General features: G+C 35.0%; 5 protein-coding genes across 23 annotated transcripts; 3 read left to right on the plus strand and 2 right to left on the minus strand.

The window, feature by feature from the left end:
- The first annotated feature begins 418 nt into the window (after positions 1-418).
- LOC109159460 (MDIS1-interacting receptor like kinase 2-like) lies at positions 419-8,010 on the plus strand. Its single transcript, XM_019307561.1, has 8 exons — positions 419-740; positions 4,242-5,627; positions 5,754-6,172; positions 6,309-6,482; positions 6,565-6,699; positions 6,823-7,055; positions 7,467-7,569; positions 7,769-8,010. Exons 1-3 carry the CDS (start codon positions 458-460, stop codon positions 6,137-6,139), a joined length of 2,055 nt encoding a protein of 684 aa, XP_019163106.1. The 5' UTR covers positions 419-457; the 3' UTR covers positions 6,140-6,172; positions 6,309-6,482; positions 6,565-6,699; positions 6,823-7,055; positions 7,467-7,569; positions 7,769-8,010.
- Positions 8,011-12,772: 4,762 nt separating this feature from the next.
- LOC109159413 (SUMO-activating enzyme subunit 2-like) lies at positions 12,773-15,759 on the minus strand. Its single transcript, XM_019307526.1, has 6 exons — positions 15,465-15,759; positions 15,238-15,327; positions 14,482-14,565; positions 14,172-14,390; positions 13,666-13,767; positions 12,773-13,036 (listed from the first exon to the last, which is right to left on the minus strand). The coding sequence occupies exons 1-6, from the start codon at positions 15,495-15,497 to the stop codon at positions 12,773-12,775; spliced, it is 792 nt and encodes a 263-aa protein (XP_019163071.1). The 5' UTR covers positions 15,498-15,759.
- A 1,104-nt stretch (positions 15,760-16,863) lies between these two features.
- On the minus strand, positions 16,864-18,704 carry LOC109159375. 6 transcript variants are annotated; one of them, XM_019307490.1, is made up of 3 exons: positions 18,637-18,704; positions 18,105-18,200; positions 16,864-17,637 (listed from the first exon to the last, which is right to left on the minus strand). In XM_019307490.1, exon 3 carries the CDS (start codon positions 17,631-17,633, stop codon positions 17,055-17,057), a length of 579 nt encoding a protein of 192 aa, XP_019163035.1. In that variant the 5' UTR covers positions 17,634-17,637; positions 18,105-18,200; positions 18,637-18,704; the 3' UTR covers positions 16,864-17,054. The 6 variants fall into 6 exon arrangements, 3 of the variants coding, with proteins under 3 accessions (XP_019163035.1, XP_019163037.1, XP_019163034.1); XM_019307492.1 differs by having other exon boundaries at positions 18,105-18,195; positions 18,637-18,702; XR_002050557.1 differs by lacking the exon at positions 16,864-17,637 and adding an exon at positions 17,669-17,753.
- A 2,819-nt stretch (positions 18,705-21,523) lies between these two features.
- LOC109159373 lies at positions 21,524-24,092 on the plus strand. Of its 14 annotated transcripts, none has more exons than XR_002050554.1 (6): positions 21,524-21,704; positions 21,867-21,933; positions 22,467-22,510; positions 23,164-23,186; positions 23,287-23,417; positions 23,498-24,092. XR_002050554.1 is itself a non-coding variant. In XM_019307486.1 (6 exons), exons 3-6 carry the CDS (start codon positions 22,494-22,496, stop codon positions 23,864-23,866), a joined length of 312 nt encoding a protein of 103 aa, XP_019163031.1. In that variant the 5' UTR covers positions 21,524-21,704; positions 21,867-21,933; positions 22,467-22,493; the 3' UTR covers positions 23,867-24,092. The 14 variants fall into 14 exon arrangements, 7 of the variants coding, with proteins under 7 accessions (XP_019163031.1, XP_019163033.1, XP_019163028.1 ...); XM_019307486.1 differs by having other exon boundaries at positions 23,164-23,194; positions 23,287-23,412; positions 23,729-24,092; XR_002050551.1 differs by having other exon boundaries at positions 22,467-23,417; positions 23,498-23,601; positions 23,729-24,092.
- A 458-nt stretch (positions 24,093-24,550) lies between these two features.
- On the plus strand, positions 24,551-27,419 carry LOC109159489 (lipid phosphate phosphatase delta-like). The gene is made up of 8 exons (XM_019307594.1): positions 24,551-24,982; positions 25,125-25,220; positions 25,329-25,403; positions 25,737-25,867; positions 26,128-26,231; positions 26,318-26,446; positions 26,574-26,689; positions 26,794-27,419. The coding sequence occupies exons 1-8, from the start codon at positions 24,815-24,817 to the stop codon at positions 27,202-27,204; spliced, it is 1,230 nt and encodes a 409-aa protein (XP_019163139.1). The 5' UTR covers positions 24,551-24,814; the 3' UTR covers positions 27,205-27,419.
- The last annotated feature ends 423 nt before the right edge of the window (positions 27,420-27,842 follow it).

The following is a 27,842-nucleotide window of genomic DNA, read 5'->3' on the forward strand; positions in this document are numbered from 1 at the left end:
TTGCGATTTTAATAAACTCTAAATACCGCGTTTTGATTCTAAATTGTAATTGGAATATTTTGGTTTGGTTGCTATAGTATCTGTTTGGTTTGAACCAAATTATAGTAATAATTTGTTGGAGAAGAAAAATAAATGAAATATTTATTTTAAATATTTATTTTAAGGGTAAATATGTCCTTTTAACATTTTAGGTGGGGAAAGAGCCACTTAAATAATTCAGAGGGAAAAAGTGTTATAAGTATATAACTCAGAGGGAAAAAGTGTCATTTTCCCTTTATTTATTATAAATTTTCTTTAATTTGAGTCGTTTATCTAGATTTGATCAACAACTCAGATCTAACTAACCACACCAGGGAGCATCCTTGCACCCAAACTCATCTATATATATATAGAGAGAGAGACACAGACACACAATACTACATTACTACTTCCGTCCAATCCCTTCATCAAAATCACGATGCCTCCTTACAAACTATTCCTATTACTTACTATTATACACCTCCTTTCCACTGCCCCTATTTTCAATACTTCAACCACCCTTCCTTTTATTCCTCCAAACCACTTGCAAGTCCCAAATGAAGTAGGAGCTCTTTTAACATGGAAGTCAAGCCTGGACTTCAGAAGCCAACCGCTACTCTCATCATGGGTTGGTGGTAGTGATCACTGCAATTGGACTGGTATTGCTTGTGATGGCAGCCGAAGTGTTACAAACCTAAACCTTACAAGTTATGGGTTAAAAGGTACGCTTCGAAATATGAATTTCTCATCCTTGGTCCATTTACAAGTCATAGATCTTTCAAACAACTATCTCCACGGAAGCATTTCTTTTATCAAAGAAATGTTTGGCTTGAAAAGTATGACGACTTTTCATCTCTATAGAAATCAATTTTCGGGTCACATTCCTCAAGAAATTGGATTGTTAACGTCTCTTATTGATTTGAAACTGTCGTTCAATAATCTCTCTGGTCAAATTCCAACTTCAATTGGGAATTTGCAAAGTTTAACAACTCTTTATCTATGGGGGAACCAACTTTTAGGCCACATTCCTCAAGAAATTGGGTTATTAACTTCTCTTGTTGATTTGAAACTGTCTTTCAATAATCTTTCTGGTCAAATCCCAACTTCAATTGGAAACTTGCGAAATTTATCAATCCTACATCTCTATGTGAACCAACTTTCAAGCCACATTCCTCAAGAAATTGGGTTATTAACTTCTCTTGTTGATTTGAAACTGTCTTTCAATAATTTCTCGGGTAAAATTCCAACTTCAATTGGAAACTTGCGAAGTTTATCAACCCTACATCTCTATATGAACCAACTTTCAGGTCACATTCCTCAAGAAATTGGGTTATTAACTTCTCTTATTGATTTGAAACTGTCTTTCAATAATCTCTCTGGTCAAATCCCAACTTCAATTGGGAACATGCGAATTTTATCAACTCTATATCTCAATCATAACCAACTATCAGGCCACATTCTTCAAGAAATTGGGTTGTTAACTTCTCTTGTTGATTTGCAATTGTCTTTCAACAATCACTCTGGGCAAATCCCTATTTCAATTGGGAACTTGCGAAGTTTATCAGTTCTATATCTCTATGACAACAAACTTTCAGGCCACATTCCTCAAGAAATTGGGTTATTAACTTCTCTTGTTGATTTGAAACTGTCTTTCAATAATCTCTCTGGTCAAATCCCAACTTCAATTGGAAACTTGCGAAGTTTATCAACTCTACAACTCAATGCAAACCAACTTTCAGGCCACATTCCTCAAGAAATTGGGTTGTTAACTTCTCTTATTGATTTGGATCTGGCTTTCAATAATCTCTCTGGTCAAATTCCAACTTCAATTGGGAACTTGCAAAGTTTAACAATTCTACATCTCTACGAGAACCAACTTTCAGGCCACATTCCTCAAGAAATTGGGTTGTTAACTTCTCTTATTGATTTGGATCTGGCTTTCAATAATCTCTCTGGTCAAATTCCAACTGGGAACTTGCAAAGTTTAACAATTCTACATCTCTACGAGAACCAACTTTTAGGCCACATTCCTCAAGAAATTGGGTTGTTAACTTCTCTTATTGATTTGGATCTGGCTTTCAATAATCTCTCTGGTCAAATCCCAACTTCAATTGGAAACTTGCGAAGTTTATCAACTCTACAACTCAATGCAAACCAACTTTCAGGCCACATTCCTCAAGAAATTGGGTTGTTAACTTCTCTTATTGATTTGGATCTGGCTTTCAATAATCTCTCTGGTCAAATTCCAACTTCAATTGGGAACTTGCAAAGTTTAACAATTCTACATCTCTACGAGAACCAACTTTCAGGCCACATTCCTCAAGAAATTGGGTTATTAACTTCTCTTGTTGATTTGAAACTGTCTTTCAATAATCTCTCTGGTCAAATCCCAACTTCAATTGGAAACTTGCGAAGTTTATCAACCCTACATCTTTATGTGAACCAACTTTCAGGCCACATTCCTCAAGAAATTGGGTTATTAACTTCTCTTGTTGATTTGAAACTGTCTTTCAATAATCTCTCTGGTGAAATCCCAACTTCAATTGGAAACTTGCGAAGTTTATCAACTCTACATCTCAATGCGAACCACCTTTCAGGCCACATTCCTCAAGAAATTGGGTTATTAACTTCTCTTATTGATTTAGAATTGGACTCAAACAATCTCAATGGTCAAATTCCTACTTCAATTGGGAACTTGCGAAGTTTATCAACTCTACATCTCTATAAGAACCAACTTTCTGGCCACATTCCTGAAGAAATTGAGTTATTAACTTCTCTTGTTGATTTGAAACTATCTTTCAATAATCTCTCTGGTCAAATCCCAACTTCAATTGGGAACTTGCAAAGTTTAACAATTCTACATCTCTACGAGAACCAACTTTCACGCCACATTCCTCAAGAAATTGGCTTGTTAACTTCTCTTGTTGATTTGGATCTGGCTTTCAATAATCTCTCAGGTCAAATTCCAACTTCAATTGGGAACTTGCAAAGTTTAACAATTCTACATCTCTACGAGAACCAACTTTCAGGCCACATTCCTCAAGAAATTGGGTTATTAACCTCTCTTGTTGATTTGAAACTGTCTTTCAATAATCTCTCTGGTCAAATCCCAACTTCAATTGGAAACTTGCAAAGTTTATCAACCCTACATCTTTATGTGAACCTACTTTTAGGCCACATTCCTCAAGAAATTGGGTTATTAACTTCTCTTGTTGATTTGAAACTGTCTTTCAATAATCTCTCTGGTCAAATCCCAACTTCAATTGGAAACTTGCGAAGTTTATCAACTCTACATCTCAATGCAAACCAACTTTCAGGCCATATTCCTCAAGAAATTGGGTTGTTAACTTCTCTTATTGATTTAGAATTGGACTCAAACAATCTCAAAGGTCAAATTCCTACTTCAATTGGAAACTTGCGAAGTTTATCAACTCTACATCTCAATGTGAACCAACTTTCAGGTCATATTCCTCGTGGAATTGGATGGTTAACATCTATGGTGAACTTGTCATTGTACTCAAATAATCTCACTGGCCATATCCCTACTTCATTTGGGAATTTGCAAAGTTTGAAATTTTTATTTCTTTATAAGAACCAACTTTCGGGTCACATTCCTAAAGAAATCGGGTTGTTAACATCTCTTGTTGCTTTAGAATTATCTGAAAATGATCTTAGTGGTCAAATTCCTAGTTCAATTGGAAACTTGCAAAATTTAACAACTCTTTCTCTTTGGGGGAACCAACTTTCAAGCCACATTCCTCAAGAAATTGGGTTGTTAACTTCTCTTATTGATTTGCAATTGGACTCAAACAATCTCACAGGTCCCATCCCTACTTCAATTGGAAACCTGTGGAAATTAACAAATTTGTTTCTCAGGAATAATGAACTGAATGGCAGCATTCCTTCAGAGTTAAATAACCTGACTCTCTTAGCTGAATTTGATTTATCAGATAATCACCTCACTGGTGTTTTGCCTGGAAATTTGTGCATTGGTAATTCAGTGAAACATTTGGCTGTCAAAAACAATGAGTTTATAGGAAAGATTCCCAAAACACTGAAAAATTGCACCTCTCTTCTCAGAGTACATCTTGAAAACAATCAATTCTCAGGAGACATCTTTGAAGATTTCGGAGTTTATCCGGACCTAAACTACATTAATTTGAATAACAATTCTTTCTATGGCCATCTATCTTCTAGTTGGGGAAATTGCCCAAAACTTGGTACTTTGAAGATTTCAATGAACAGAATTTCTGGAAAACTCCCACCAAATCTTAGCAATGCCTCTCAGATTGGTATTATTGATCTCTCATCAAATAAACTAATTGGAATGATTCCTAAGGCTTTGGAAAACCTGACATTGTTAACTATCCTTAAGTTGGATAACAACAGATTTTCAGGCAACATATCACTAGAAATTGGGAAATTACCTCAACTTTTGAACTTCAGCATAGCCGCAAATAATTTTGCTGGATTGCTTCCGGAGGAGTACTTTGAAAGAGGCCAAGTGTTAATAGACTTGAATTTGAGTAAAAATATGTTTGTTGGGGAGATTCCTTATGGTATGGGAAACATGAAATCGCTTGAAAGTCTTGATCTAAGTCACAACATGCTCTCTGGTCAGATACCACTGCAATTTGACAAGCTAACAAGTTTACAAATATTGAACTTATCACACAACAATTTGTCAGGAAATATCCCTTCTAGTCTTGGCGAATCTTTGGGCTTAATATGTGTTGATGTGTCATACAATCGGTTGGAAGGTCCCATCCCAAACACAAAAGTATTTCAGGAAACTCCATATGATGCCTTGAGAAATAATAAAGGTCTTTGCGGGAAACATTCTGGCTTCAACCCTTGCTCCGCAAACAATCAAAGAGATCATCATCAGAGAAGAATTTTGCTCTTAATCATACTACTAACACTTGGAAGTTTGTCTATGATTATTAGCATTCTTGTCCTGTTAATTCTTCGGTCAAGGAGCAATATTAGAGAAAAGCCAAGGGGAATTACTAAAGATGTGTTGACAATATTGAATTTTGACGGAAATATGGCATATGAAAGCATCATCGAGGCAACTGGGAACTTTGATTCAATATATTGCATTGGTGAAGGAGGGCATGCAAGTGTTTATAGGGCTGAGCTACCAAGTGGCCAAATTGTTGCTATAAAGAGGTTTAATAATGCAATTGGGCAAGAAGACGAACCTTGCCAACTCAAAAGTTTTTCAAATGAGGTTCGCACTTTGACAGAGGTTAGACATCGAAATATTGTGAAACTGTATGGTTTTTGTGCTAGTGAGAGAAATACATTCTTAATTTATGAGTACTTGGAAGGGGGAAGCCTAGCACACACATTAAATGATGAGGAAAAGGCCATGGAATTCGGGTGGATGAAGAGGATAAATGTGGTTAAAGCTGTGGCTAAAGCTTTATCATATATTCACCATGATTGTTTACCACCTATTGTACATCGGGATATATCAGCTAAGAATATTTTGTTTGATTGTGAATATGAAGCTCACGTGTCTGATTTTGGAACAGCAAGAATATTGAGTCTTCATTCATCGAATTGGACTTCATTTGCAGGAACATTTGGCTATGCAGCTCCAGGTATACCATATATTATTTTTTCACCCAAGCTTAACATATATAGTTAATTCAGTTTACATACATACATATATACACATATATATGCTCTGATCTCTTCTTGCTTCTTTGAATTTCTTTTATTGGTAGAGTTTGCTTATACTATGGAGGTCACGGAAAAATGTGATGTGTATAGCTTCGGTGTGCTAGCACTAGAAGTGATTATGGGTAAACATCCAGGTGACCTCATTACGTCCATTTTTTCATCTCCAATATCAAGTGTCCACGAAACACTTTTCAAAGATGTGTTGGATCCTCGACTCTCTACTCCAACAAAGGCGGAAGCGGAAGAGTTGATTTTGGTGGCGAAGATAGCAGTGGCGTGTTTAAATATGAATCCACAATGTCGGCCAAGCATGGAACAAGTTTCTGTGTTGCTAAGCAAAGAAAGGCAATCCTCAAATTCATTTCCACAGATCACAATAAACCAATTGTTTGGTGGTCTTGAGTTTCCTACTCCAATCCTTAGAGGGTAAATTTGGGTAGGTTGAAGTCTTATTCATGCCCGGGTATGTATGTATTATTGGTCTGATCAACTACCCTGCCACCCTATCTTATAAGATTATACATATATATATGATCAATCTCTAAAATATACTGAAATTTAAAATTAGCTAATATTTGTTTAGTTGATTCATTCAACAGTACAGTTGGCCGCATGCAGTTACAACCCAATTTCTTATGATGATGACTTTGCAAACCATCCATCCGGTTGTGCAAATTAAAATGGCACACCGGCCAATTAAGAGACTCTGCTGTCATGCATATATATATATATATATATATGCGGCCTTAGCTTACAGTCATGCAGATATACTGGTAAGTATGTAACAACTATACTATACTATACTATACAGGTTTCAAACTTTAATAATTGTGTGCATTACCCTTATCTGTTTAGGCAATCAAACAATGGCAGTCAAAAGAGATGAAGTACAGACGCTAGCTTAGCTTAGCTTGCTGATGGATATGATGCACAGAATTATACATGCATGCATGCATCACCAAATCACTTGGTTAAGTGGGGCAAGTTGAGGTGTCAATTTAATATAATTAATTTGCTGAAAATATTATAAGTACGTTTTGGTGTCCATCTTGTATGTATGTAATCTAATAAACTTTCACTTATTATGTCTCATCTGTTTGTTTTGTTTCCTAGAAATTATTGGCTATATATGCGAGACAAAGGCTTCTTCAAGTTCTGCATGCTCAACACATTCATATATAAATCAAAGCATGCCATAGACGAAGACAAGGAAATTATTGTCTTTTGAAGATTGGTTTAATTTGTGTCACAAGCAAAGGATTATTTGGCATTCTGGCAATATGGGAAGACCATACCATGCATGATTGATGGATGAAACCAATAGATGCATCATTACATACAATTTTGTAAGTTTTTTAGGCTTTCCATCATTAATCACCTTAATTGTGTTTTTCCTATGAAATAATGCATCATGCATTTTCTGATCTACTACCTTGGATGGATAGATTTCAAACTTTAATTACATATATATATTTTGATGCAGATCAGATCAGAGCATGCACCTTAATTTACTGCATGTATTTGCTTCAAATTTAATTTCATCACTGTTGCTAACATATGATCCTAAAATTAAGTTGCAACACCTCCACGCTAGGTGATCAAATTCATGCACTCATTCTTATATCTTGATTAGTTCTGCAGGTTTATGTGTTCATTTAATTTTTTACTCAGTGAAATCACCTTTTTTTTTTTTTCTCTGAACACCACAAAACAACCATATTCTAAAACTTTTTTCAATTGTTATAAATTCTTGTAAGGTGAGTTACCTAGGGACAGAATGAGCATTGGCAATGCGGTCAAGGAGTTGCGTTCAATCAAAGACAGCCTTGTGGAACTTGGAGACATTAGGACCATTCCTCGGTGAGATAATTCATTTGTGACGCTCCTTAAATTATTGCAATGAAAATTTTCAAGTGCTCCATTTAAACTAAAAGTCTAAATTGATATAGTTGGATTGCACATTTATGTTTATATATTATATGCTAAACAAGTGTAATGTTTTTGTTTCATGCTATATTCTGGTCGATGTCATACGACCATGTGGATCTATTAAAATTAGAGCAGGCTGTATCAAGCAAGCTAGAAGTGGTGTTTGCAACTTCAACAATCCAATCAGCAGATTAGAGACTGAGATCAAGCAAGGGAGCAGTGTATGGGGATTCAATCATTCCTATTGTGATTGATTGAGAATGTAATTTTATTTTATTTTGTTTGTAATGTTGGTTAATTTTGATGTTTTGAAGATTTTGCTCCTTTCCCTTTTGTATTTAATTAGTTTGAGAGTTCATTGCAACTTCTTTTCATGCAAATTGTTTTTCTCCCTTAGTTTAGACAATACTTTGATCTTTGTAGTCTCTGAAGTTTACTAATAATTGCAATATAAAAAACACGCAAAATATCCATATGTAAGAACTCAAAGCAAGAAGTAGAAACATATGTGCTATTAGGAAAATGACTCATTTTCTGCTAGTAGCATTAACATTCTTCATAATATGTGTTTCTAAGTAATACAATCCATTGACCACCTTAGCCAAATCATTAATCATCAGCAACCCATGGTCACTCTGCCCTCTAAGGCTCGGCTCAATGTTTATGGGAATTCAAAATCTAGTTGAGATGTCTTCAAGTTGAGAAACAATTGAGATGGGAATTGTGTTGTGTCTAAAAGTCATTTTGCTTGAACCGTTGTTGTTACTTCAACTTGTCTTGTTGGGGCCTCTACTGTTCCAACATTTTGTTATGTTTATTCATCCAAATCTGTAAGTAATGCTTCTAGAACTTGCAAAATGTCTTCTATCCATTGTTGGTCTTTCAATAAACAATCTCACTAGCCATGGAATTTTAATTTTTTCAAAGTATGGGATGGGAAGTGATTTTTTAACATTTGGTGATATGTATAGCTATGAAATTCTTTTGCTAGAAATGTTTGTCACTAAAAGTCCTACAAGTGATATCCAATAATGGCTTAACTCCGCTAAGATTACCAATACCTTGCTCTTGTAAATGGTCGCTTAGCCATCTAAGGACCGACTCAATGGTTATAGGAATTGAAAATCTAGTTGAGATGTCTTCGATCAAGTTGATCGAGAAACAATTGAGATGCGACTTCAGTGGATCGGGGCGAATACTAAATGACGTTAGAAATGTCAATGACAAAACATCAAACAACCATAATAAGCTAGGTAAAAATACAAAATACATTATAAATTAAAATATATTTATGAGAAAATATGAAACATAATCAATTAGATAAAATAATTTCAATAACAATATATTCATAAATACTTTTAAATTCCTTCAAAAAAAATAAATAATTTTAAATTCTAATTTCTTTTAGTTAGATCTATTTTTCTAAATTAATTCGAATACAATAAAGTATATTATAAACTTGTATACAACATTAATTAAATGATTTATAAAAACTAGACTAAAAGAGCATTTAATTTCTTAATTAAATGATCGATTCATAAAAAATAGACTAAAAATATTTAATTTATCTTGTGAGAGAAAAAAATAATTAAAAGTGTTGCTAATGAGATTTGAACCCATGACATAAAATTTAGAGTTCAACCAACTAAACTACTCAAAAGACACCGGAGAGAATAATGATTCAAAGAGTTTGACCTTGTTACATAGGGTAATATTGCAATTGATGTGGCAAATGCACTTGATTATCTTCATAATCAATTGAAGACAGGTTTAATACATTGTGATTTGAAGACAAGCAATATTTTGTTGGATGGAGACTTAGTTGCTCACGTGGCTGATTTTGGATTAGCAAAGTTTCTTCCCACGGAAGTTACATCTAACCAAGCGAGTTCATCTATAGGAATTAAAGGGACTTTTGGATATGTAGCTCCAGGTAGACTATTCTACTTGAAACTTTTAAGAGTGAATCACTTCTAATTAAACATAAAAACTTTAAACATAATGCTTGGATTTGAATTTTTTAGAGTATGGGATGGGAAGTGATCTGTCAACATTTGGTGATATATGTATAGCTATGCATGGGATTCTTTTACTAGAAATGTTCACCAATAAAAGTCCTATTAGTGATATCTTCAATAATGGTTTAACTCTTCATAACTATGTTAGAATGAGCACGCCTGAGCAAGTCACTGAAATTGTGGATCCCAAGCTATTCCACAAAGAAGATAATGCAACACCTAAAAGCCTTGTACTTCAGAACCAGATAATAGAATGCCTTGTATCAATTCTTAAGATTGGAATAGCTTGTTCCGTGAAGTTACCTAGGGACGGAATGAGCATTGGCAATGCAGTCAAGGAGTTGCTTTCAATCAAAGACACCCTTGTGGAACTTGGAGACATTATGACCATTCCTCGGTGAGGTAATTCGTTTGTGACGGTTCTTAAATTAGTGTATTGTAAATTTTCAAGTGCTCCATCAAAATTAAATGTCTAAATTGATATATAGCTGGATTGCACATTTATATTTATATATTATATGCTCAACAAGTGTAATGTTTTTGTTTCATGCCATATTCAATATTTGGTCGATTTCATACTACGATGTGGATTTATGAAAGTTAGAGCAGGCTGTACGTATCAAGCAATTCAGCTAGCAGTGGAATTTGCAACTTCAACAATCCAATATTCAACGGATCAGAGAATGAGATCAAGCAAGGGAGCAAAGCCTGGGTCTGGGGATTGATTCATTCCTATTGTGCTTGATTGAGAATTTGATTTTATTTTATTTCGTTTTTGATGTTGGTTAATTTTGATGTTTTGAAGATTTTGCTCATCATTTCCCTTTTGCCGTCAATTTGTTTGAGAATTCATTGCAACTTCTTTTTCCTAAAAATTTCTTTTCTCCCTTAATTTAGACAATGCTTCTTTGCACTCTCAGGAGTTTACTGATAATTGCAATAGTAAAAACACCCAGAATATCCACATGTAAAAACTCTAAGCAAGAAGTAGAAACATATGTGCTATTAGGAAAATGACTCATTTTCTGCTAGTAGCATTAACATGCATTCTTCATAATATGTGTTTCTAATAAGTAATACAATCCATTGACCTCCTTAGCCAAATCATTAATCATGTGCAACCCATGTATTCTTGAATCAAGCAAATGTTGAAGATTCTTCCAACAATATAATATTGACAGTATTCTGTCTTTCTTGTTGAGCAATTTTAGCATAGACCTTATTCATTGATTGATAGGATCCATCACCATAAGTTGTAATCTCGATCACTTCAGCATACTCTTCAGTCTTCATTGAGACCTATCAAAAATTTAGCAATAATCATTCTCAAGATGGGTCTTGATTAAAGTTTTCAGTCAATTGATGTAATTAATCAGTCACAGTATCTGTCCCTAGAATCGTGTGTTCAGGGAGTAGAATAGTATGAAAGATTTTCTTACTAAGGAGCCCTTAAGTACATATGTTCAGGGAGCATAATAGTGTGAAAGATTTAATTTCTTACTAAGGAGCTCCTTAGATTATCTTATCCTTACACCATTCCTGCTAAGATTACCAATAACTTGGTCTTGTGGATGGTCATCACTCAGCCATCTAAGGCTCGGCTCAATGTTTATGGGAATTCAAAATCTAGTTGAGAAACAATTGTGATGGGAATTGTGTTGTGTCTAAAAGTCATTTTGCTTGAATAATATGCTTGTGTAACAAATGTAGTATTTGAATTAACTGAAAACACAACTAAATATAAAACCTGGGATGGAAGAATTTTCATCAATGCAAGTTGGAGAAGTAATATAATATAACTGCACCCGCATGGGCAGCTCAACTGGTTATAGAGGTAAAACTTTGGAAGAATGGCCAGGGACCGAGTCTCACCAGCGGCAGTGTGGGAGCAACCTCTCAAAGTGAGGGGGTTCCTTGTGCGCAGTGAGCACCGGTCTAGCCTCGATTCATGTTCAGTTGAGTTACCATGATTTACATCCTCACGAGCATGCGCAGTGAGCACCGGTCTAGCCTCTGTGATTCATGTTCAGTTGAGTTACCATGATTTACACCCTCCCAAAGGGTTGGGGTTCTTCCTTTTGGAAGAATATAATATAACTGCAATTAGGAAACTTACACCAAATGCACCTGGACGATTATTATCGGGTTGTTATATCATGCATCACCGCGCGTCAGACATTACAGTGTGTCTAAACCGACACTGTCTCATGTATTATTTTTATATTATCAAATGAAACTACAATTATATCAAAATGATATTGTAGTTGTGGTGAAATGAAACTACAATTATATCAAAATGATATTGTAGTTGTGGTGAAATGAAACTACAGTATATATAAAATGAAACTGAATAACATTTCACATATTTGAGTGTATATTGTACAATGAAGCTGTAATTATATTGAAATGATCATGTAGTTGTGTTTTAATGAAATTATAGTGTATATAAAATAAAATTAAATAACATTTTCACATATTTGAGTGTATAAATATTGAATGAAACTGTAGTTATATCGAAATGAAACTGTAGTTGTGTTGAACTGAAACTGCAGTGTATACAAAATGAAACTGAAAAACAGAATATTTTTTGCGAAGATTCTATTTCTTTTCATTAAATAAAAGGACGTCGTTTTGACAGTGTCGGTTTAGACACACTGTAGTGTCTGACGCACGGTGCATGATTGATCATGCACCATGGTGCATGATATAATTTGCCATTATTATCATCAACTACAATAACAAAAACACCAATCTAAATAACAAGTAGAATAATACAATCACCAATATCAAACATGTAAACCCCTATAAACAACACAATAAATGAATCAAATACCTGGATCGGAATTGATTAATTGTGATCAACAACAATTAGTAATTCGCATCAATAGCATCATCCACAAAACTCTGATTGCTTCTATTTGTCGATTGATCCATGGTCGATAGAACTTTGAGAATACACCTGATAGAACGCATGGTTGAAAAAATCGCTAGGCGCTCGGGGAGAGCCTAGGCGCTAGGGCTCCTAGGTGGGGATTAATCGGCGCAACGACCGTGTATTTTTTATTTTTAAAAATTTGTTTAATTTTTGTAAGACTTGATAATTATAAACTATTTAATTATGTAGGCCTTGGTTTGTTACGATTCTTCCATGCTTCTTCATTTGACAATGCTACCTTAATGTTGTAGCCAAAAACATGGTCATATATTCTCTTCCCATATTGTTCAACGTCCTCATTTGGTCTGCATTCAAAAATATCTTCCAAATGTTCTGATGAGCTACAAGAATCACTAGAGTGCACATTCAGATCACTTTCCTGATTCTTGTCCCCAAAAAGCTTTGCAAAAAGCAGATCTTTTGCCCATACAATGCAGTGAACAAACTGCAATGTCAGAAAATCAGGTTAAAGCATGCTTTTGGAACCAGATCTTCAAAAAAAAATAAAAAAAATCATCATAAGAGTGAGATCTATATAAGCCACAATTTCGATGAATATATTTTGGGCCTATTTACTCCTAGAAGCACTTATGCTGATCTTTTACTGTGTTTGGATAGGCTTATGAATATGGCTTATGGCTTTTGGAAAGTTGTTTTGCAATTGTTATTGTCTCCATAAGCCATCAGAAGGAGCTTATATATTTTATTTTAAAAGAAGCTAAAAACTAGCTTTTCAAGGACCAGTTAAATCACTTGCTCTTTTTGAGCTTATCTAAATTTGCTTATCTTAAGAGTGCCCATTTAGACTGTTTGTCCAAACTGAGAAAAAATCAAACACTTTAGCATTTCCCTTATGCATAGATAATCTACAGTCTACACAATAACCTTACTGAATATCAAAAGCATTGAGTCATAACCTTAGAACAGGGACAAGCCTAAAACTATTCCCACCAGTGGAATGAATACCTTTTCTTTAAAGGCCAAGGAGTACTAAAACTAAACACTGATTTATTGTACATTAACCCAATTGAATTTATGAGAGTCATTTTAAAACAATAAAAATATCACTAATACCTTGGATGGAGTGCTTGTAATTGTGCATACAGGGTAAATTTTTGGAGCTGGTTTAGGTTGGCACTCGTAACACTCTGTTTTGCCCTTCACATGCACAGTAACCTGCCAAGACCAGAATGCAAAACAACATGAATTGCAAAACAAATCTAGGTCATCATGTTTCAACAGTGGAGTATATTCCTTACAAAAAAAGTAGGTGGTCAAAACAAGACTGGGAAACTAAGAGCAGAAAAGTTATCCTTTTCTTTCCCTCAAGTGAATTTCTGTCTCATAGTTATAATCTTCCAGCATATAAGAGCAAACAAAATTTGTTTGTAACAGTCTTTTGACTTATAACAGAGATAACTAGTTTCCCCCAGACTCAGAATATTCATCTAAACTTAATTAGAAATCTTTGATGGCACACATAAAATCTCAAGTAAATAATAAAAACATGCAAGAACATAAAACTGAAATAAGTTTTAAGACACCAGGTGAAACAGTAATCCTTAAGTATCTAACATTACCTGTCCCAAGAAACCAGTAGTCCCACTTTCGACCAATGGAACATTGGCTGCCAAGCAAAGTCGGTTCACATGTCGCCTAGCATCTAGATTGTCAAGGCCATTAAGAACAACATTGAATTGTTTAAAGAAATCCACATTGAAGTGAGTGTCTTTAACATTTGCGTGGTAAGGTGTAATTTTCATTCCAGGCCTAAATTTCAAGACGGCATCCCTAGCAACCTGGGTGAAAATTTGAGAGAGCATATCAATAGAGTGAATGAATGTGCTATGTGCCAAATAGCAACTTAAGGTACGGACATGCTTTACTTACTTTGGACTTAGATTGCCCAACATGAGATTGTCGAAATAGAAACTGTCTGTTTAAATTACTCACTTCTATTGTGTCCATGTCAATCTGCAAGTGAATATGATTCAATGATAAGAGATTACAGCAATATATACAAAAATAAATAAATAAATGCAAGTATATTATACCATCCAAATATCCAATCACTTGTATAACCCAACTGTAGAAATTTTCTAGAATGATATATAACCTAGATTATCCAAAGCATATATGGAATTAGTATCGGGCACTCAGAGTACCTAAGTTCACAGCTATAACTTTCCAAGTTTGTCACATAAAAAGGAAACTGCGTAGATCCATAATCTGACCATAGCACTATTTATTTCCACTCTCCATATACCAATTAATTTACTGCTTCCCACCAAATATCCATTCTCACTAATTTTTAAGTCCTAAGTTCCAACCATTGCATGGATATCCTTGTTGCATGGTTTCCTATCATTCCCAAATCAGAACAAACTTTTAGTAGTGCAATAATCAAACTCACTTAGACTTGGTCAAAGAATAACCTGGAAATTTTAGTAATGAGTTTATCATCCAAACCAGAACTTCACGACGCTACAAATTGCGAAAACAGAATATACAACTTGAAATTTATAAAGCCTTTGTTCCTAAAACTCATACACAGAGTGCATCACCACAAAAGTCATAATGCTAGACCGATAATATTAAAAAACGCTAGACCAGAAACCTCGGAACTTAACGTTTTGCAGAACTCACAATGTGTACGTCTTGAAAGTCGGAAAGCGCGAGGGTTTTCAGAAGCTCGCAGCCAATACCACCGGCACCAACCATGAGCACTTTCGCGCGCTAAATATTGTCAAAAACAATACGATCATTTGCAAGGAATATAGTGGGGGGGGGGGGGGGGAAACACGTAAATAGGCAGAAATGAAAAATTGCAGCGAGAAAAGAGTGTTTTGTGCTTCCAATAGTAGTTTGCATGCCTTGATTGCAGATAACTGTTCCTCGGAAGCCATTGGAGACCGGAAGAAGAGAGTTGCAAGTGTGTTGCTATGTGAAAATGCTATACCGCGTGTATTATGTTGCGCAGAACGATGTACTGAGTCAACCCGGTTTCAAAAAGAATGTTTCCAGGAGGAAATGGAGCCAAAAAGACTTTCTTCCTCCTTCCTCACTAAGCCATGGGGGCACGGTGCGGTTGCTTTTTGCGACTTTTGGAGGGTGCACCGTCATGTAACCAAAACCACCAAAGGTTAAAATTAACCAACTATAATTACTTCTTCCCCTAAAAAATAATTACTTCCTCCATGACATATTAACTTCCACTTTTTAGGGTGTGTTTGGTTCGCGCATGAGAATTAGAATCGAAATGGGTATCAAATACGGAGCGTTATGCCATGGAACCGTGTTCACCATTCATGGTGAACACGGTTCCAACGGTGTTAGTACACCGTTATCTTTTTTTTTTTTTTTTTTTTCTTAATTAATTGCGTGACTTTTCTTCTTCATTTTCACATTTTGCGGTTTCACTTTAATTTGAGGTGAACAATGATTTCGGACATTCATAAATTATGAATTCATGCCTGCACATTCACTTTGGAACCATGCCTACACATTCCCGTCCGAAATCACGGACATTCATAAATTATGAATCCATGCCTGCACATTCACTTTGGAACCATGCCTACACATTCACTTTGGAAGCATGAGATTATGAATTTTCTGTTATAAGATTATGAATTTTCAGTTATGAGATTATGAATTTTCTGTTATGAGATTATGAATTTTCTGTTATGAGATTATGAATTTTCTGTTATGCGATTATGAATTTTCTGTTATGAGATTATGAATTTTATGAAAATTCATAATCTCATAACAGAAAATTCATAATTTGATCAACGCGCGTTAACTCCACATCCGCAATTTTTTTTTTTTTTGCCTAAAAACGACGTCGTTTGGTCTTGTGTTCACCATTCACGGTGAACACGTTTCCAGGGCATAATTTGCCCTCAAATACTTGGTAATAGTAATGGATTTTGATAAAAATATTTAACATTGACTCTTCAGATCGGGTCTGGAGTTTCCTGATGTATTATTGTATATAATTTTCAAGTTTATACTGTATATTTGTGAAGTCAGTTCTTATCAGCACAATAGGGTCAGAACACTTGAGAAATCAAGATTCAGAACAGAAGTTTTTCTAGGAGAGTTTTGCAAATTAGTCAAGCATTTACATTCTGCATAATATTTTCAGATGTAATCAAGAGAGGCTCATTTGACCTCCTTTCTATGATGTAGTGTGAGTGCCAAGTCTTTGAACACAAAAGGTTTAACCAAGATGATCCAGAAAAAAAAAAAAAAAAACAAGATACAAACAGAAAAAGATAACAAAAATCAACAGTTTCACTTTCCAAACCATTACTACTACAATGTTCAATGTTCAGCTCATATTACAAAAAACATAGAACTACTAAGTAAGCTAAGTAAATTCCAAAAATCCAGTAAGCCCTGAGGGTCCAGAATATCCAAATAAGCCACACCGCATTTTCCATATGTTGATTCACCCGCCTAGCCTAAGGGTCCAGAATACTTGGTTCTTCATCCAACAAGCCACTTAGTTCACTTAGTTCTTCATCCAACATGCCACTTAGTTCAGCAACCGCACTTTCCACGTGTTGATTAACACGCCTGAGGGTGGAGATCACACTGGCGGCCGAAAATGTTCTCTTTATTTCGTTAATACGTTCCAATTTAGCCTGCAGTTCCAAAATACGCTTTTGGTTTTTATTCTCCATCTTCTGCAAAGAAGCTATCTTCTTCCGGAACTCCAAAGTCTTCCTGTGATTATCCAAACTCTCCGGTGTTATTGGTTCCGGAAGGTTTTCCGGAAGAAGATAGTCAGTGGCCCCCTCCTCAGCAGTGGCCCCCTCCTCAGCAGTGGCCCCCTCCTCAAGGGAGGATACCACACCCTGTACCGTCAAGCTTGAATCACACAGTACATCTTTTGTTCTTTTCAACTTCAGAGTTAGGGCTACCAATCCTCTTATATCTGATTGCGCTTGCCCAATCTCAGCCAACAAGGACTCAATTTGAGCCTCTTGAGCACCAAATATACCCTCCCATGCTAAGTGATCCAAGTCTAAGTTATCCATCCTCCTGAGATAAAAAAACAAAGTTACACATTTTATCAACACCCTTATCTCCAAAAACACTCGGTATTTTTCAAGAAACACTCAGGGTAGAAGCTCGTAATTGAGTCGCAGTTCAAGAATCTGATCTACAGAAAATAGAGAATTGAAATGAACTAAACCGTCACCTAAATATAAAATGAATAAAATCAGCAGATATATGCCCAATTCAAACACAAGAACAGTAACATGAATTATAAAGAGTATTACACTCTTCAGAAACATGTTCAATCATCCATCAAGAAACAAGAAACACAGGAAATTAAACTAAATGAATATACGGGAAGATCGATGTAGAAAAGTAGAGCTTAATTGTAATAAATCAAACACCAAGAAATGAGAAGAGTGAAGCACTGTGCAGGCATATATATATATATATATATATATATATATATATATATATATATAGAGAAATGAGGTATGGAGATAAGTCACCTTGGCGAAACCCTAGACTGATAGAGCAGACTGGGGAGGGCGACGCGAAATGAATTCGTAGAAGCTCGTAATTGAGTCGCAGTTCAAGAATCTGATCTACAGAAAATATAGAATTGAATTTACAGAGAGATGAATGAACTAAACCGTCACCTAAATATAAAATGAATAAAATCAGCAGATATATGCCCAATTCAAACACAAGAACAGTAACATGAATTATAAAGAATATTATTCCAAACATGTCAATCATCCATCAAGAAACAAGAAACACAGGAAATTAAACTAAATGAATATACGGGAAGATCGATGTAGAAAAGTAGAGCTTAATTGTAATAAATCAAACACCAAGAAATGAGAAGAGTTAAGCACTGTGCAGGCATATATATATATATATATATATATATATATATATATATATATATATATATATATATATATATATATATATATATATATATATATATATATATATAGAGAGAGAGAGAGAGAGAGAGAGAGAGAGAGAGAGAAATGAGGTATGGAGATAAGTCACCTTGGCGAAACCCTAGACTGATAGAGCATACTAGAGAGGGCGACGCGAAATGAATTCCAAAGTGAGAGTTCTGGTCTTCGGAAGGGAGCGGGACATTAGTACTTATACAGTTATACGGTTTGGGCCGGGTCTATCCAATATTGGGCCGGGCTGATATGTAATGTTAACCGTTTCCGATCTCTTTATCCTCGTTATCTCCAGACAGTAACATTACATTTATATTTACATCATATACGCAGTCAATATATACACATATATACAGCTATACAGGCGTAGATAAATACATCTTATCTTACTTCTTACTACATAAAATAGTCACTAATAACATATATTGAAAAATAATGTTTATTTTTGTGCAATTGTATTACAGGGGAAGTAGTCTTTGTTGGACGTCGTCCAGGAGTGTATGATAATTGGGAAGATACAAAAATGCAAGTCCACCGTTTTAGCGATAATTTGTATAAATCTTTCCCGACGAGAGAAGAAGTTGTTCATGCTTTCAACAATTTTCTGGAAAAAAAATCGATTCATCGTATAATATTGGGACATCTCCTTGTAGTTGTTCTAGTTCAACTTCCAGTTACGATAAATCAACAAATTCCCAACCAATAGAGGTTTTGGCGCGTGTACAAAAAGAGTTAGCTAGAGAGAATCATGAACATACGATCCGAGTGGATGCAATTTCTGAAGAGTTTAAACAGATGTTTCCAAAATAAATATCTAGTATCTTTGTACGCGTTCTTCAATGTTGTCATTTCACTATAATGGCAAGAGGTTGTCAATTTCACTATAAAATGGCATTTGAAAATACATGTTATGAAATCCCTATAAAATCCATTGATTTTCAACGTAAACGGCCACAAGTAATTCACATTTTACTCAAATCTTTGTTTCATTTCCTTGATTTTCAGATATGAACATTTTTACTTCATCTTGGGAATGTTTTCCTCATTTTAACGTCTTTCTCTAGCTTTTCTTATGAGATAGTTTCTGGTGTTAGTTGATATATTCACGAACAAAATGGCATTCAGGAATGACATCTTTAATTTGGAATAAAAATCTTTCGTGAAATGACCGAAAGATGCGAGCAGCTCGTAGCGGCGCCCCCGTACTCATTTTTTAATGTTATCCCTGCTGAGATTATAAACAATGCCCCTAACCCAAATGAACCGATTCAGGGTCGTCGTCGTCAGAGGCGACAAAGGCGGGGTGGGGTGGGAGGGGAGGGGCATGGTCGTAGACGAGTGCGTGGAATGCAACCGCCTAATACAGAGGCACCTGTTGTTTTAGAAAAAGATGATGCTGGGGATGAGGACGAGGATGAGGGTACGGAGAATGAGGTTAGGAGGGACAATCTATTGCCCGTTATGAGTACTCCCTCTTTTTGCGAGTTTGCTGGACCTTCTAGTAGTTCGCAACGTGACTTTCAAATGACTAATATTGCATATAGCTGCGAAGGTACTACTAGCAGTCAAATTCCAGTTTCGTATTCCCATTTTGGGAAGTGCTCACCCTACACACAATATGAGAATATTACATTCGCTGAACCGTCACTCCAGTATCAGAGTTTTACGACCCCGGCGAGTGCTGTGTACGATCCGACACAACAGAGGTCATCTTATCAACATGTCCATCATCAAACTCAAAATTATGAACCTCGTCCCACGTACAACATAATTCCTTATGACCACCCAATAATGCAACTTCAAAGGGGAGATCCCTCGAGTCAAGGTGGTAATCAAGATCAACAAAACCAACAGATGCCCCGTCGAACAACAAGAGTGAGCCGGCCAACCAGGTGTGGAACTGGTTCACGACATGATACACACAGGTACTAATATATATATGCAATTTAACTTAGTTAAATTTGTAGTGAATTTTTGACTTTTAACCTAAATTCTTTCACTTGCAGGGACCATTAAATATCATCGATGAATAAATCATAATTCAACCTTTTGGAAGAATAAATCATAATTCAAGCATGTATTAATGACTGAGTTAGTGAGATCAATTTGATGTATACAATACCATAAATTATTTTTACAGATGTAATTTTTTAAAAATATACATCATCATTATTAAATGATTATAATATTATAATAAATACTAGTATGATACCCGTGCGATGCACGGATGAATATTAGGCAATATTATAATAGTATTGTTTTTTTTAAAGGACTATTTATTTAAAAATACACAACTTAACATAAACATATATAAAATTCATATATTACAAAATAATTTAAATATAGTTAATATTAATTTTACAAAATACTAAACATTAATATTAAACTTATTTATAGACCACATTTGTAGTTGAAGAAGAGTGTACTCCATTTTTGCACAACTTTAACACTCTTATAGTTGATAGAAATTGTCTCTTTTAGAACTTAAATGGCAGCCAAGAATTTGATAGTGTAAATATCAATCTTGGATAAAAATTCGAGTCCTCAAATTATTTCGTGACATAATCTTTGATGCAATAACATTATCTCCTAATTTACTAATAACCAATCGCATTAAACAACGAATAACTTAATAATAATAATATTATTATTATTATTAAAATATTTTGTATTTTTTATAAATAATAATAATTGAATTACACTACATATAAATAAATATATTTGCAATGAAATAAATAAATAAACAAAATAAAAATATACTCCGTATATACCAGAGGCGCGAAATCCATGTACCATAAATTCTTCAAGTATAAATACGTTATGTAAACATTATTCATTAAAAAAGAAGTTCAAATAGTAAGAACTATTTTTCATTCAGCGCTCAATTGGTTTTATTTTTTTTTTTAATAAAAATCTGAAGCCCAATAATTGACCCGGCCCACATATAAAACCTAAAAATCTAAATTCAGACAGCATTTGCTTTCTTCCTCCCTTCTCGCTTTGCCATTTCACTCAACATCTCGCTATCCCTATTCTAAAACTTCATCACAAAACTTCATTACAGATTCGGCATCCAATTTATATTCCATGTCATTGGAGCTGAAATTGTTCATTTCAACATTCCTTGCATACTTCCGATCTTCGATCTAGTCGATCATATGGGTAGCCATAACTTATCTGCTGAAACCTCGATTTTGCAGTGGAACTATCCACGCTTGATTCGGATTGAACCTTCATATCCACTATTTCATGTTCATGATTGTGTTGTTGTTTCTACTGTTATTATTGGTTATGTAGCCTGAGATGATGTTGATTTTTCTACAGTTCATCGGGTATGGACGGACCCGACCCGTATCTTGGCGGGACGCCCTCCAGGTCTGCAGCAATGACGGTATGGTTTATAATTGATTGGATGTTATAGTTGACATCCATTGGATGTTATAATTGATTCAGCTGATGATTTACTGTTTTATTTTTCCAAAAATTTTAACATTTTCAATATCATAAACTTGATTCAACTTGTTATCATAATGTAAGCAAGCTTCATTTTGATTTTGCTAACTTTAGGCTAGAGACCTATGAACTTTACAAATGAATGACAATTTGAGAGAAATCTCAGTCCTAATTATATGATTTCAAAATTTGCAACCAGTTGTTTATCATCAATGTTCAATTGATTAATTAGTAGTTAGCTTTATTTGGTAAGATCATTCCTTAGTTGAATGCTCATTTACATTTGAAGCAGCCTCTCATATGCAGAAGTAGTTTAATTTGTGTTTTAGTTGCATTGTTAACAGTTACTCTCTATCCCTCCCAATTTCACCCCAGCATCCGATCCACTAATGAATTGTTGTTTAATTTTTATTCTATCCCCTTAGTCGTTTTTCTCAGAAAAAAAAATTATTTGTTTCTATTTGCTAGCAGATAACTTCCACGAATTAAAAAGGAAACATGAGGGGAGAAAAGAGGTATATTATTTTATGCTATTAGAACATTAGCAACCATCTGTTCCAGGAGCAAATATCTATGCTTAACATACCAATACAGAAATTTCTTAGACCTAGACCAGGTCCATCTAGAAATTTATGGAACTTTTGCAAATATGCAACTGGAATGCCATGTACTATTCCCTTCCTATCTTTCTCACCCAACTATGGTAATATGTGGTGTTTGAACTCGACGCTTCATGTTAGCAATTGAAAACACGATAAAATATTATAAGAACGCAAGTTCACTTGAACTCTTCAAGTACCTTATTCATCACCCCACTTACTGCTTGATTTCCCTCAAGATGAAAATTAAATAAACCTTTGTTCTATCTGTTTATTCTGTACAATAAACAGTTTAATATATATATATATATATATATATATATATATATATATATATATATATATATTGTAGTTCTATCTTTTTATTTTTATATTTTGTAGGTCTACATATTGTAGTTCTGCTTACCGTACCAATTTTGTAATTTCAATTTATGGAATGTGGATTAATTTTCTCAATAAAATCTAATGACCTGCTGCATTTATTTACTACGTATTAAATATTGTAATTATTTACCTACATGCCATGAGATAATTTGAATCACTGCAAATCTAAATTTTAATAAATGCAGGCTGCATTGTACTGGTAACAGTGGTAAGAAAGTACATATTTTCCAGATCTAATCATAATAATCTTCAATGAAAAACATTTAACAACTGGCTATAATCTTACCACACCTTATTATTTTTGTTAGGGTTTATATCTTTGTTCCTGCACACAATCTTCAGAAGCAGCAAAGAAAGCAAAGGTTGCAGAAACAAAAAACTTACCTGAGTTGTCCAGCTCCTTAGATCCCAGAAATATTCATCTTCAACAGACTGTATGGTATATACGTATTACTATCTTATTGCTTCATTTTGACAGCAAATGCTTTATTGTAAACTTTAGAGATTATCATTCTACAGGTCTGCAAAAATATACCAGAGCCTATAATCATTCCCCTGTAACAGAAGATGCAATGGGTTCTCAACTTTTGTCATATCATTATTTTATATTATACATGATGATGGTATCAACCTATGAAAAAAGAGAGTTTCCTTTTACATTCACCATTGCACTCAAATACTGTAGAAGGTGGTTTCTTGGCTCCATTATGCCCACCTCTTTCCATGATTCTTGTCTTTTGTATTTTGCAGGCAAGTTGTTGGAGCCTCTCTACATTCTACCGTCTTGTGCCTGGCCGCCATGAAAATTCAAGAATGGTTCTTCTCTGCAACTTTGACTCATTTTTTCTGATGATGAAGTCACAATGGCGTCTATATTGCGAACTATGAGCGCTTATTTATAGTGTCGTCTATGATTATAGATTATAGAAGTTTATGTACATTTAATGTTAGTCTTGAAGATTGCACAAGTCATTTCAGATTTAAATTCATCTTGTATTTATACTTGTATTGATATTGATGTCTTGTAATTATTATTTAAGTATACGAAGAGGCAAGATGAATATCCTCTTGAATGTAGCAAAAAATTATGATATGCATATAACCTTTCAAATTTCAATGTGATTAATGAATTCGAAATTCCCAAACAAACCCCAAAATATCTTATCTGGCTTTATTCCAAAAGAAAACTCAAAATGTCTTTAAGCCAAAATATTTGAGCGGAAAACTTTGGCTCTATTGTTGTTTTCTAGGTGTGTGGCTTTTTTATATAGTAAGAAGTAAGATATCATTATTAATCAATCAATATAATTACATAATATAATTCATGAACCAATAATTAGTAATCATTGTTACATTATCCATTAATCATTTGGAAATCAACACAAAATCATTATTAATCACAACACAAAATATCCACACGGAAAATTACTTTGGCTTTTTTAAATAATAACAAGGCAAACAAAAATTGTTTTTATAGTTTTAGATAACAAGACAAACACAAATCCTTTTTATGGTTATTCCTTCTTTTGCCGCATTTCAAAAACTGGTATGATTTGGAATCCATTTCAAATTGTTGTCACCATCGGAGAAAGCAACGCTTCCCGGAAAAAATCTTGATTAAAATAAAGAGGAAAATGATGAATAAGAAGAGAGGATCGCCGGCTACCCTTCTTCTTCTTATGGAGTCCAGCTCCACTTTTGAAATTGGTTTCACTTCAATTATGTTGGTCTAACAGTTTTCGGAGAAGCCCAATAGAATCTTTAAGGTCTTCTCCTCCCGGGTCAACTTGTCAATTTTGAATTCTTGAGAGAAGAAGAAATTTTCAGTCGTTGGTAATGGAGAGTGTTGCTGGGTGGCAATGGCAAGGGCTGTTTCTGGGAGGATTAGCTTCGTGGGTTGTGATTTCTTCAATTTTTAATGTGACCCAGAAGATTAGATCTCTCACTCAACCCTGGGTTTCTCGCCAAGTGGTCTCCGGCACCCCCATTTCTTTGCAGATCCAGGTTTTTGCTCCTAGTATTTTGTTCTTGTATATGCGTATTCATGTGTGGAAATCCCATATCAATTCGGTTGGACATTATCTTCGGGTTATATTATTTGAATTATGGTTTTGATGATCTTCCTTTTTTGTTTTTGGTGCTGTAGAAATACCAGCATGGGTATTTGGATGGCTTCTTTTCTGGGTTGTCTTGTAGCGTTTCTGTGCCTTTCTACACCGCGTTTCTTCCCTTTCTCTTCTGGGTACGCTATCTATCCCTCCATCTGGGGAAGAGAATACAAGTAGAACTATTATCTAACAGTTTATGAGTTTGATTGGTTCAACTTTTTTGTTGTTTTTTTGTATTGCAGAGCGGGCATTCTAAATTGGCTCGGCAGATGACCCTTTTGATGGCTTTCTGTGATTATATGGGCAACTGTATAAAGGTACTTTTTTTCTTCACTTTCAACTTCACTCACATGAAACCAGCTTGGTTGGATTGAGTGGCCGTGCATTCTTGTCCTTTAAGATAGATCGGGAGTTCGAACCAAATCAATTTGGCCAACACTTTGCCCCCTTAATTGGGCCGACCTGGTGCGAACGAGATTAGTCTGAGTATAGTATGGACTTAAAGGCCCTTCTTACAGTTAGGGTCTTAGGGCCTGTTCAGGACACCTCGACCAAAAAAGCTTCACTCACATGATCATCTTTTTTGGGGTATAACTTCATTTACTGTTATGCTAATGTTTTATGATTGAATACATTATTGTTCTTTGCAGGATGTGGTATCAGCCCCTAGACCTACTTCACCGCCTGTTAGGAGAATAACTGCCACGGAAGATGAGAAAGAAAATGCATTGGAATATGGAATGCCTTCTTCGCACACTCTTAATACTATCTGCTTGTCCGGGTATTGAGCTACCGAATTCCTTCATATTGCTCATTTATCTGTCTTCGTTGGTGTACCAAAAAGATCGTAGGATTTGGTAGATGTTCATATATTCTTGGTAAATGAATCCTGTGGCATAGTGCTTCACCTTCTTGACCTTGGTCCTATAAACTTCTTAGACAATGCCATTTCTGTGTGACTTAATGGAATATATAGTGCCATCCCTTAGTTTTGCTATGGACGTCGTTTAATGTATTCCTCTTCTTTCTTTGGAAACTCAGGTACCTTTTGCACTATGTCTTATCCCACACCAAGAACGAAGATCTTTCCACGGAGATAACAGGAATTGCCCTTGTTTGCTTACTTGTGAGCCTGATTGGCTTAGGTAAGTCTAGTGTCTTTGATATGAATACATGATTCTTGATTGCTACAATTCTTTAGAGTTCGAGCTGAAATTTGTTTCATTTTTAGGGAGAATATACCTTGGGATGCACAGCTTGATTGACATTATTGGAGGTCTAGCTTTTGGACTGGCAATCCTGGCATTTTGGCTCTCTGTTCACAATTACTTAGACGATTTCATAGTTTCAGGACAAAATGGTATGGATACTATTCATCATCCACTAATTTTAAGTTCATTCCTTCCTAATATGTTTTTCCTATTGCTACGTATGAATTTTGATTTGATGATTCCTTTACATTATTAAGAAGTTTTGCCTTTTTGCAGTTACATCCTTTTGGAGCACACTAACCTTCATGTTGCTCTTTGCCTATCCAACACCGGAGCAGCCTACTCCAAGTTTTGAATATCATACAGCCTTCGACGGTGTTGCTTTGGGAATTGCAAGTATGCTCTTTTCAATTATTTCTTGCTCTACCTCTCCTCTTTCTTGAGTTTTACGAGCACCTTATTAATGCTGTTGGAATCTACGAAAATTCTTTGCCAGGTTGCTGGAATCCAGCAAACTTATCATCAGTTTCACCATGAAGATGTTCCAAAGGTCTTTACTGAGCTCTCGACCCCTGCATTTGTCGGTAGAATGCTAGTAGGAATACCAACGATACTCCTAGTGAAGTTCTGCAGCAAGGCTCTCGCGAAATGGATGCTACCCATGCTTGCCAACGCCCTGAGCCTCCCGGTAAGATCAACAAGCTACGTCCCGGGGCTAAGCAGCTCTGCCATCACCAAGAAGTCGGATGAAACAAAGCCAGCCTCAGGTTATCTGCAAAAATTGTTCTTTTTCTCCCAACAGGACTCGTTTGATGTGGATACAGGCATTCGACTCCTTCAATACACTGGCCTTGGCTGGGCTGTCGTAGATCTTGTTCCATCTTTATTCACTTACCTAAGACTCTGATGCTTTGGTACCTTCATCAGTCATAGAATTCCAATGCATATTTTATTTGTGTAAATCATGAGGAATCTCGAAACGCTCCGAGAGGCACTGGTCCAAGAGGAATTGTCACTTGTGAGAATCAAATCCGAGTTATCTAAAAAATTGTTCCCAAAAAGAAACTTATTTGTCACTTGAGCTACCCTTTTAGGTTGGTTAAAAGATACATGTTACGGTAATTTGGTCACGTACTCGCTAATTTCTTTGTTTGTTGTTTCTCCATCGAAACAATGTTTGTGAAAATGTAGGATGAAAAATTCTTCAATAGTGAATATGATATTAAAAATAGTTACATTTTGTGACTTTAACAATTTTGAAATGATGACTTTAGTTTTATTAAATTACAAAATGTATTGTATCATTTCGATATTATTACAATTTGATATGAAAACAAGTGTCAAAACATATAGTATGCAAATATCTTAAGAACACATATAAAGTGTAAATTTGAATAATACAATATATGAATACCGTTAGTTCAACATATTACATAACAAGTTAGTCCATTTAGAAGACTCAAAGGTATTACCAAATTCAAGATGATTTTTGAAGTTACTTTATAGTAACACATGACATATGTTGTGAATATTTTAAATATTTAT

Source organism: Ipomoea nil, unplaced genomic scaffold, assembly GCF_001879475.1.
Source record: "Ipomoea nil cultivar Tokyo-kokei standard unplaced genomic scaffold, Asagao_1.1 scaffold2827, whole genome shotgun sequence".
Lineage (NCBI taxonomy): Eukaryota > Viridiplantae > Streptophyta > Magnoliopsida > Solanales > Convolvulaceae > Ipomoea > Ipomoea nil.